At 47.6% G+C, this 10909-nt stretch overlaps 1 protein-coding gene across 2 annotated transcripts; it reads right to left on the bottom strand.

The window, feature by feature from the left end:
• Positions 1–4079: 4079 nt before the first annotated feature.
• Positions 4080–10695, bottom strand: LOC103627307 (calmodulin binding protein1). Of its 2 annotated transcripts, none has more exons than XM_008647606.3 (9): positions 10203–10695; positions 9922–10116; positions 8846–8921; positions 8682–8740; positions 8044–8537; positions 7783–7943; positions 7492–7695; positions 6955–7189; positions 4080–4994 (listed from the first exon to the last, which is right to left on the bottom strand). In XM_008647606.3, the coding sequence occupies exons 2-9, from the start codon at positions 10035–10037 to the stop codon at positions 4384–4386; spliced, it is 1956 nt and encodes a 651-aa protein (XP_008645828.1). In that variant the 5' UTR covers positions 10038–10116; positions 10203–10695; the 3' UTR covers positions 4080–4383. The 2 variants fall into 2 exon arrangements, with proteins under 2 accessions (XP_008645828.1, XP_008645829.1); XM_008647607.4 differs by having other exon boundaries at positions 4080–4991; positions 10203–10652.
• Positions 10696–10909: the final 214 nt, after the last annotated feature.

The raw sequence follows: 10909 nt of genomic DNA, 5'->3' as shown, positions 1-10909 counted from the left end.
CGCCTCCGCGAGGTCCTCCTCGGGCGCGAGAGGTTGGTGGTCCGGCGGCGTGCACTTCTTCGCGAGGTCTTTTCTCCCAGCGTTTGTCGGGTTGCTGGTTCGCGTCGCGTCGTGGGGCTGCCGGTGCGGGCTTTGCTCCTCCGATGAGGTCCTGGGCCCGCTCGTCGGCGGTGATGTAGAGGTCGGCTTCCCGGAACAGCTCCTCGGAGGTAGTCGGCGCCTTCTGCAATATGGCTCCGACGAAGGCCGAGTCATTGGATCCTCTGTAGAAGTCCTCGATCACGACCGCCTCCGTGACCTCAGGGATACGATTTCTCATGGTCTGGAACCTTTTGAGGTATGACCGGAGAGTTTCGTCTCCCCGGCGCTTGATGGATTTGAGGTCCCACGGTTGCGCCGGTTTGTCGGAGAGGGACTAAAAATTGGCGGTGAAACGCCGACTGAAGTCTCCCCGGTCGTTGATGCAGTGTCGGGGTAGATGTTGCAGCCATTGTAGCGCGTCTTGCCCGAGGACAATGGGTAAGTACGCGGTCATCACGTCTTCGGACGCCCCGGCAGCTCGAGCAGCGATGGTGTAGACGGCTAGCCAGCCCCTGGATCCTGCTTAGGTTCATATTTATCGACATTGGATACCTTGAAGTTAGGAGGCCATTGGATGGCCCTAAGGCGTGGAGTAAGAGCAGACACTCCACATGTGTCCTCCTGTCGTCGGGGATGATGTCTGTCCCGGGGAGGGGAGTAGTTGTTGTGGTTCCTTGACCATCCCCGGGTAGTACCGCCAGTTGAGGCCGTTGCCGACTTAGTTCTGGTGGCCTGGCTCCGAGCTGGGATGCCATGATCCCTGTCGTACTCCTCCCGGCGGCGGATCTCGTTCTCATGCCGTCGTTCACGCGAAGCATTGATGGAGCTTCGCGCGTCTCGGCGACTGTTGATGGCGTGTCGTAGATCGTTCGGCGGGTGAGCGAGCGGTAGAAGATGGTTGGTTGCCTGGGTGAACAGTCGTCGGTAGCCCTCGGCGTCGGGAGTCCGTCAGCTATCCGAGCTAGTACTCCCCCAACTTCACTCGGCGTGTTCATGGCTCGGGCGAAGTCGGGGTTCAGGTTGCGCCCGAAGAGTGGATTCTCCCGGCGTTGCCTTGCGTCTTGCTCAGCTTGTTCTTGAGCTCGGCGACGATCACGTCGTCGGGAGTTCCTTCGTTCTCTGAAGACGCGTTCCTCTGGAGTTTCTCCTATCTCCGAGACCTCGTCCCGCGAGACAGGTTGCTCCGGATCCCGTTCTCCGGCCTCGTGATGTCGCCGAATGTTCCGGCGCCGGTTTCTCCGTCGGCGGGATTCTCGTTGAGGTGGTTCTTCTCCGGGTGCGGTCGGCTCGTCGTCGGAGACGGGAGGCGACTCCACTCTCCCGATGAAGAGGACGTCGGGATAGAATGGTGCTGCTGTCGTGGCGACCTTCTTTCCGTTCTCCTTTGAGGGCGGAGGAACGGAAAGAACAACTTGCTTCCCCTTGGTCTCCTTCTTCCTCGCGATCTGTGTCCATTCTTTTGTCGGGGAAGTAGACAGTGGAGTTCTCCGGGTCAGCGGGCTCTCGGTCCCTGACTTTCTGAAGGCGATCTTTTTCCGGAGAGCTGGAGGTTGCGCTTCTCCGAAATTTTCAGAGTTTGTTGGAGGAGGCTTCTTTTTCGGCGGATTTGCAATGCGGTGTAGAGTTCCCTCTTCATCTGCCACGGATGAGATTGTTCCGAAGCAGAATACGGATCCGGGATGGAGGGTGATCTTGCTATGGAAGGTGACGGCCATTGAGCTAGCTTGGATCGTCGACACACCCCCTACCTGGCGCGCCAGCTGTCGGTGTTTTGGGTCCGACCGCACACCTAGGGTTACCCCTCAAGGTGTTTTTAGGAGTAGGACGGTGTCGCCGACTGTAGCAAAATGGTTCGTGCCAGATGCACGAGGGACAATGGACAATGTTTACAGGTTCGGGCCGCTTAGAGATGCATAACACCCTACGTCCTGGGGAGTATGATTGGTGAATGAGGTTACAAGGTAGCTCTCTGAATTGAGAATGCAGAGAGTTGAGGTGGGTGGCTGAGTAATAGGGTCGATCGATCTGAAGGGGTGCCCCCTAGGCCTTATATACTCGACCGTGGGGCAATACACGTGGATATGATAACAATGTATACCTAAAAGATAGCGAACTGTTTGAGTCTATCTTCCTATGATTCTGCCGACCTATCCTCGCCTGGTTCCGCTGCATGGAGCTCCAGCGCGGGAAAATCGGATCCTTGTTGTGGTCGCTTGCTCAACGCTGTGGGCCGTCCGGGCTTGCGCCAATCTAGCCTTACGTCGACCTGCTTTACTGATTGTCCCTTCCCAGCCCCACGAAGGAATGGCCTTACGATTTATTGGGCCCTTGAGCCTTTCGTGAGGCCTTTCATCCTTCCAGTGGACCCGGGGGATATCTGTCCCCCACAGTTGTGTTGACATACAAAAGACTAGTTCGACTCACATAAACCTAACACATACACATATTCCTTAGGTGCATGCTAATCTAGTAGGGATAGGTGTCGTCGATGGAGTAGTCGCGTCCGTCGTCGTAGCCGACGATATCGTCAGGATTCAACTCTGAATCATAATCAAGCAGAAGCTCATCCTCTGTTTCTGATGATTCAGCAATTGGAGAAGGGGCCATGTGCTCCATCTCCCAGTCTTTTTCCAGAGCTAGGTGATCAAGGTCCTTGGCGAGGTCCTCGATCTGAACTAAAGCACGATTCATTTCATTGAGGATTGGTCCGCTAACTAGTTGGAAGGCACCGTGGACGACATCGACGATGTCGGCACAACACTGCTCCACTACTCTGATTAAATGAGCGAGTGCTCTTCGGAGCTTTGCGTTCTCCGAATCCATGGTCTACATAAAACATATGGTTGTGTTAATATATGTAGGTGATAATTTTATGTATACCGTGGCCTACTTGCTACATTAGTTGATGATAAATATAATCCGGAGCAGCTAGTATTGGCAGTAGGCAGTTCAAATCAGCACATGAGTTATGAACATCAATTATGAAGATAAAACCTAGTGGTCATGATTGAGTGTGTCAAAAGCATTGGCCAAGTCATTGTGAATACACCTCGATTCCTATATCAACAAAGCTTGTAGCACAAAGATATTTGGTTAATGTGAACATCAATTATCAAGAGATAGCATAGTGGTCATGATTCAGTCTGTCTAAAACAGTCCCCATGTATTTGTAAATACACATCGATGACTACAACAGAGAAATCTTGTACCACAATAAAATTTTCTTTAATGCCAACCAAATTTATGAACAGAAAACATACTGCTCAAGGAATCCTACATCCATCGAATGTATAAACCCTAAACCGTAACCCTAGATCTGGACGAGTTGTAGCATTTGAAGTACTAGAATCATAGAAAGCAAAATCGATCTTCAATGTTTACCTTTTTTTCTTCGGATCTGGACCACCCGACCTAATGGAAGACGATGACGAAGGTGGCGTCGAGATGCGCTTGCGTTTCTCCCCACCTTCCTTCGTCGGCGCCGTGGATCTTCTCAGCTTCTTGGTGATGGCGGTTCGACGGCGACGAACACCCACGGAACCACCCGCTCCTTGGATCTTTGATGAGTCGGCGGCGCCCACCTCCTTGCCTCCAGCCACCGAGAGCGGTCCGCCTCCGGACCCGCTCGAGCACGGCCTCTTCGAGCCCAGCTTGGCCGGCGCCGCCGAGGAGCAGCGCAGCGAGGCCCCCTCGCCGAGTTGGATGAAAGTCGCCAACGACGGCACAACAGCGGCTCCGGATTTTTCACTCCCGCGCGAGCCCGACCCCTCGCCCGGATACCGGACGTCTGGAATTCTCCACATCTAGGGTGCGTGCGGCGTCCTCTAAAATTTAGAGTGTCATATAGAGTACGTTGTTGGGCGCGTAGAGGACATGTCTGAACCCTATATTAAGGGTACCGGACGGTTTACCGTCCCTTGCTGGACACAGCCTTATGACCCAATGGCCTCAATAATATTTCTCGGCTAGATTCACCACCACGAGTATACAACAGCCCAGCAAGTGCCAATGTTTACCTGTTTCGATTTGAATTCTGTAACAGATGGATGTACAGAGCTCAGGCTAAGGTTCACAACAGGACTACCGGCATCACACTAAACAAGCAACGCATTTAAAATGGTAAAAAAAAGCTATACATACAAAAAGGGGGGAAACGGAAAATAGTTTTGTCCAGAATTAAGCTCAGGACCAGAACTGCTGTCCTCCTAAGGGGCAGGGCCATAGCCGAGCCCCGTCCGGATCCACAAACACCATCAACAATGAAAACTCTGGTACATGAACAGCTCGAGGGTTCAATACTTTCTAGTCGTCTAGCTCAACAAGCTGAGCTCTTCTCTCAGCCGCCTTCTTCCTCACAAAGATGCCCCACCGCATGGCAGCCTTGATCTTGAGCCACCCGACGACGGCTTTCCCGGGCGCGCGGGTGCGGTCGTCCTCGTAGCTCACGTTCGGCGAAGGCGCAGGCATGTACGGAGGGAAATTGAAGCCGTCTTCGGCTAGGCTGGTTCCGGCACCGCCCATGCTCAGGAGCCGCAACATCTGCTGCATCTCTTCGTTTTCCAGGATCTCGTGGCTCCTCATCCGGATCTCCTCCATCAGGTAGTCGTCGACACCGCCGCCACGGTTCTCCTGCTGCTGCGGCCACTCTTCGAAAGGGTTCAGGCCTGTTGGCTGAACGGGCTGGCCGAGCGCTGGGAATTCGAAACTTTGATGTTGCTGCGGAGGGCCCAATGCTAGCATGTTGGACCCTCTTGAAGACTGACTCTGAAGGGATGAACCACTAAACTGGATTTCAGGCGACACTGCACTCCCGTCGTATTGCATGCCGACGTTTGCAGGAATGCTCTGAGTGTTGGCTGCATATCTTGCTGACTGGTTTCCATTTGCGTTGTATGCATTTCTAGTTCCATCTGCTGAACAGATGTAATTCAGTTATGTCAGTACAGCACACGCATGGTAATAAACTAATCAAATACACGACTCATGCAAACTCACATCCATATCCCATAATCATAAGCACTATCATTTTCTATACGTGTGGTAAATTAATTAAATTCATGACTCGTGTGAACTGCACATCCATATCACATAATCATAAACAGTATCATTTTCTATACTTAACCAACAACTGTTGACTAATAAGTATTTAAAATGTCATAAAGCAACTACATCAAGGATCAGCTTTGAGCCTTTGCCTTGGTAATGGATAAGCTCACAAGGGATATACAAGCGGATATCCCTTGGTGTATGCTTTTTACGGAGATATAGTGCTAGTTAATGAAAGCTGGGAAGGAGTAAATAGGAAACTAGAGTTGTGGTAGGAGACTTTAGAGTCCAAAGGTTCTAGACTCAATAAATCTAAAACCAAATATATGAGTTGTGACTTTAGCACTACTACACGAGGAAAGATATGTTATTTTGGATGGTCAAGTAGTGTCCAGAGAGGATACATTTCGGTATTTAGGATCAATGCTACAGAAAGACTGAGATACCAATGGATATGTTAGCTATAGAAGCAAAGCAGAGCAGATAAAGTGACGTCAAACATCTAGTACGACAAGAGGGTACCATAGAAGCTAAAGAAAAGTTTTATACAACGGTGGTTAGATAAACTATGTTGTATGGTGTAAAATGTTGGTCTACAAAAAGACAACATGTTCAACATATAAGTGTTGCGAAAATGTATATGTTGCGTTGGATTTGTGACCATACAAGAGATCGAGTCCGGAACAATAATATATGTGATAGGCTAGCAGTAGCACCAATTGAAGAAAAGCTTTTCCAACACAGATTGAGATGGTTTACACATGTCCAACAAAGACCTCTAGAAACACCAGTGCATAATGAGATCTTAAGGCACGATAGCAATAGAAAGAGAGGTAGGGGAAGGTCAAAGTTGACATGGAAAGTAGTAGTAAAAGGAGACTTGAAAGGATAAAATATATTTAAAGATTTAGCCTTACCAGTCAGTTGTTCGTGCATTGTTATGGTTTCTATATATCATATGGGTAGACTTTGTTTTAAAAAAATAAAAAATGTGTGTTCTATTGATTAGGTGGGTGTGAATGTGGAGCCAACAACCACGGTTCAAACCCTCACTTGTGCACAATTTTACTTTATTTTTGCATTAAGCGGGAAGGGTGGCGTGGGACGACCGTTGAAACTGGTGCTTTATATAGTGGAGATGGAGAAACAGGAATGCATGAAGAACAGCTATCCATGTGCCTAAACTTTTTGTGGTTTCTGTTGGTTTCAACTCTAGCCTACCCCCAACTTGCTTGGGACTAAAAGGCTTTGTTGTTGTGGTTGTTGTAGAACAACTATGAAGCACCATTAGCACAACTGGCAGAGTTATTATTGCCCTATTTCCATTGTTGAGGTCTTGAGGACAACAGAACAAGCCTACTTGACTGATCCTTGTTAGTATAATCTGGAATATGCAGAAGCATATCCATATTAAGCTATCAGAACAGACTGCAGTTACAAAAAAAAATTACGAGAAGTAAATCAATTGGGTTGTGTACGCAAAGAATATAAACTATCAGAAACTGTCATTGTCATTTTTGCATACTACTGTTGGGTCATCAAGGATGAGTGAATGGGCTTAGACTGAAACCACTGGGCATGTCATGAGAAATGATAAAAGAAGGGCACTGGTCAATACTGTATTGTGTCACCGCAAAGACCAAGTTGGAAAAATGGCATCCAATGTGTCGGGGGCCCACCAGCAATAGCTTGTACTATTTTATTTCAATTTATGGGCTTTGCAATAGTACCATGCAAATTATCATCAAAAACTCATGGACACTAATGCGTGACTAAAACAAAAAGTGGACAGAGAAACTCAATATATAGGATAAATCAGGATGTCACCTTCATTCATAGTACCCGCTGAGGAAGTTTGTCCAGCTTTTGCTGGAAGAGACAACTGTTTCTGTGAATTGGCCGAACCATATGAAGCAGGATTGCTTGTTGAGGCAGATGCAACGTCACTTCTTGTCGTGACAGTTTTCTTTTTCTGCTTGAAGCTCAAGAGTGCCTTGCCATCATATTCTACAACTTGCATCCAGTCCTCATATGCTTTCTTTACCAATGCATCAGCATAGACCTGCGGTTTAAGATGAGCACAAATACAAACATCTCAGTAGACCACTCCTTGAATAGAGAATTTGCTCTTTGAATTTAGCTAATAGATCCTAGAAACTTCCAAAGAATCCCTCTCATCCAAACACAGTGATGATATTAAACATACAACACCTTCAAAAGATATTCTTTGAAAAAGAATGTTGATTATTTTCCTACTGACATGCTCTACTGGTCACAGTAGCAGAATATCAAACTGACGACACTATAAAAAATTGTAAAGGTTTTTAAGGCATTGTAGTTGGCAGAGTTGCAAAGGACACTAACCTTCTGGTTGTCTGTGAGATTTTCAGCTGAAATGAACTGATCATCGGCAATCAAACCAGTGAACTCGTAGATGTTATTGAATATTGCACCCACGTTTCTTGAGTCTCTAGCATAGTATACATAATGCTTTCCACTTAAGACACATGTCTTTGCATGCTCAACAAGGCTGTCCCACATCTTATTTGACATTCCACTGCCCAGAATCTATAAAAAGAACAAGGGCTGTCAAACCATATAGGGAATACCATAAATCACAATATAGTAAGCAAAAACAGGTATCATAGAACTTACGCTACGTAATCTCTGCTGATCCCTAACAAGAAGCCGGAGGAAATCTTCAACTGTATAGATCCCACTGGCATTTAACTTCTTGTGGAATGCGCCATCCTTGCCAATCTTTTCTAATCTCCAAACATCATCCTTCAGCGCAGGTGGGTAGTGCTTCTTGTACACTAATAAATACAAAATCAGCATGCTTGGCGATGCAAATTCTAAAAATACAGGTAATCTTTGTTTCATCTAATGAGTAAATCAACAGTGTGTCACACATACATTCTCCTCTGTGATCCTTAACGGGGAAAGCTTCTGTCTTGGCTTCTCGGACACGGATACCTTCACAAAAGCCAGGAGCAATCCTCAGCCCAAGTCTGAATTTCCTGCTTCTTATCCAGCTGGAGTTGTCAGTGAATGTAAGCTCCCCTATGGTTCCAACACCTTCTTTAAGAGTCACTTGCAGGTCGCCTGTCAAAAGAGGCCTCTTCCCTTCACGCTCCTTGACAATATTACTTTCAAACTCTTCTTCTGTCCAATCCTCATCTTCCTCTTTACTAAAGTCACCCTCAAGCACAAGGATATCCAATTTTGCAAATGACTCGGGTCCTGAAGTAACAACACATCCAGTGTTTGCATCCAACAGCACAACATGTATAGCTGCTCCCTGCTCACCTTCAACTTTTCCACCAGTGAAGATTGGAAGAGCCAACTGACTTCTGAACTGGAGCTGAAGATTTCTTCCATCAGGGCCTTCAATTCTTTTAGGGGAGGATCTGTTTTCATATATATTAGTTTCATATCCCAACTTCCCAAGAGCCTTTAATGTGGTAATATCACAATATCAACAATAAATCTCAATTTCCAAGACAGAACATCTCCCAAGCGTCAACATGAAGTGTAAGTTGATTTTTTTTTACCTTCCTTGGATTCTAGCAGGACCCAGTTTGGCTAAAGCACGCTCTACTTCTTCACTTACCTAGGATCATAAATAAAATCAATCAAACATGTGAATAAAGTTGTGTATACACTATACAGAATTTACATATAAACTAAAAATAAGTCAAACAGAAATTTGACTCACAACTCTTCGGAGAATAGGCTCAAGCGATGAACAGAGTTTCTGCAAACTGTCCATCTTGAGAGCTTCCACAATGACACTGAAAAATGTTTCGTTAGCTAAGCAACAAACATATTTGTAGTTTGAAGAGCGGTAGATCAAAAACCAGAACCTACCAATAAACTCTACCAAATTTACTTTTATGTATTATCAGCATCTCATTTGATTATAAAAATTGTTGCATCTAATGTATTAGCTAACCCTAACTGTGCACCCCGATTCAGTTCCCACACTAGTATAGGCCTTCTTGGCAGAGCTCCAGAACTAAAACCTCTTTATCCGAAGAAAGTTGGGACTTGGGGCATGCTAGAGATGAAAACCCAACACCAGGCACCAAAATAAATAAAGAAATAAATAACATGGTAAAAGAAGAAGAAAACATATGTGTTAGTAACAGTCAAAAGGTAGTATTGATAATAATAAGAGTGGAGTGATAACCTAGGTCATGGTTTTGGCACCGATTGATAATCTACTAACTCAAGTAAACAAAGTATTGATTTCTGAGTCAGGATAATTGTCTCAAGAACATCATGGCAAGACCAGCCTGCTAGCCAGGCAAATTGAAGTTACCAACTGTCTGCGTGGTCAAAATGCAAAAAATATGCCAATATTGAGCTTCAGTTCTATTAGCACTGATCATCCACTTTCTACAGCATAATGTCTCTACCATCTTTGCTCTCAGTGATTTGGTGCTCTTATTGAGCTGGAGCGCACCCAACAGCCAAAAGAGCAAACACTCATAACTCCCAAAAAAACATCCCTTTCACATGGACATCCTTTTTCTGGCAATTTGTGCCTCCGACAGGTAATCAAATCGACAAAAAGACTCATAGGCAAACTTCCTGTTCCTGCACTCACTTGTACCGAACTACCGATACTACTAAGCTTAATAGAAACGGCAGCACTAGAATAGAAATCACTACTTCCCAGTCATCTCAATCAATCAAAGCAATAACAATACCAAAACTAGGGATGGAACCCAAACCTTAACCAATGACAAAACTCTAGGTAGCAGAATCAAAGCATTAACACACGCGCACCTAGCGAGGGCGGGGACGCGCGGGCGCTTGGGCGCATGGTCGTCGTCGTCGCCGCCACCGGTGGGTTCCAGCCCGCGCTTGGACCCCGACCGCTGAAGTCGTCCCGGGCGCTGCATCACGCCGGAATCCTAACCCCTAGCCTCCCCCTCGGCTCCCAGTGCCCTCCTTCAGCCTTCTGCTGCGTGGGCGTCAGATCTGCGCTCATCACAAACTCAGGTGAAAAAAAATTCCCCAAAATAAGCACCAGGAGTGCAAGAACGCAAGCCGAAGCGAAGCGGTACCGAATCAGCGCCGCCGGCGAGGAGCTGAACAGTCTCCAGCGGAATCGCGAGGCCGAGCTGCGGCGAGAGATCTGCGTTCAGAACCTCTGGGGAGTGTGGCGGAGCAGGGGGGAGCGCCGTTCTGCGGCCCTGCGGGGGTGCTGTCTGCTGTGCTTGTTGTGTTCCCTTCCCTCTTGCGATTGTTTACTTCCCGTGCTTCGTCTACCTGGCCGCAAGCCACTCCGGCACGGCTCTCACTCGCTGGCTCTCCGGACCCACGATCGGAGGTCCGGCCCGGACGGACAATGACAAGCGGGTCCTGGCAGCATAGGGTCCGTGTGTCAGTGCGTGGTTGGAATAGTGGGGGTTGCCAAGATGGTGGCCTGGTGGGGTGCACGCCGACGGCGGCGGCTACGGGAAAGATGGCCGGACCAGACGATAGGATATTACGTACCCTATCGGGACTGCCGCTCATTACTGGAACCTCGCTGGCTGGTGGGTCATGTTGCACCGGAGCCCATTCGTCGGTGAGTATTGGACTGCATGGATGAATCAATGACAGGTGGACCTCGGGAATACCGTCCCACCAATCAGTGGGGTGGGTTTTCAGTTCGTGGTTGGTGAAAAAACACATGAACAGGCGGGGCCGACACTGTACCCAGTCAAAGATGTACGGATTTTCTGTGGCTTTGCGATACTGTCATTTTGTGGCCACTCCTGCAAAGTGA

Source organism: Zea mays, chromosome 5 (assembly GCF_902167145.1).
Source record: "Zea mays cultivar B73 chromosome 5, Zm-B73-REFERENCE-NAM-5.0, whole genome shotgun sequence".
NCBI classification, from domain to species: domain Eukaryota; kingdom Viridiplantae; phylum Streptophyta; class Magnoliopsida; order Poales; family Poaceae; genus Zea; species Zea mays.
The sequence above is the reverse complement of the archived record's forward strand: the minus strand, read 5'-3'. Positions and strand labels throughout refer to the sequence as shown.

What these genes read in the sequence shown, in the direction of transcription:
- LOC103627307 (XM_008647606.3), bottom strand. Translation starts at nt 10,037, where the DNA reads ATGCAGCGCCCGGGACGACTTCAGCGGTCGGGGTCCAAGCGCGGGCTG. An exon ending in TAAGGATCACAGAGGAGAAT is followed by an intron (nt 7,944 to 8,043) that starts GTATGTGTGACA and finishes TGTATTTATTAG; the next exon opens with TGTACAAGAAGCACTACCCA. An exon ending in AGCGGGTACTATGAATGAAG is followed by an intron (nt 4,995 to 6,954) that starts GTGACATCCTGA and finishes ACATCTGTTCAG; the next exon opens with CAGATGGAACTAGAAATGCA.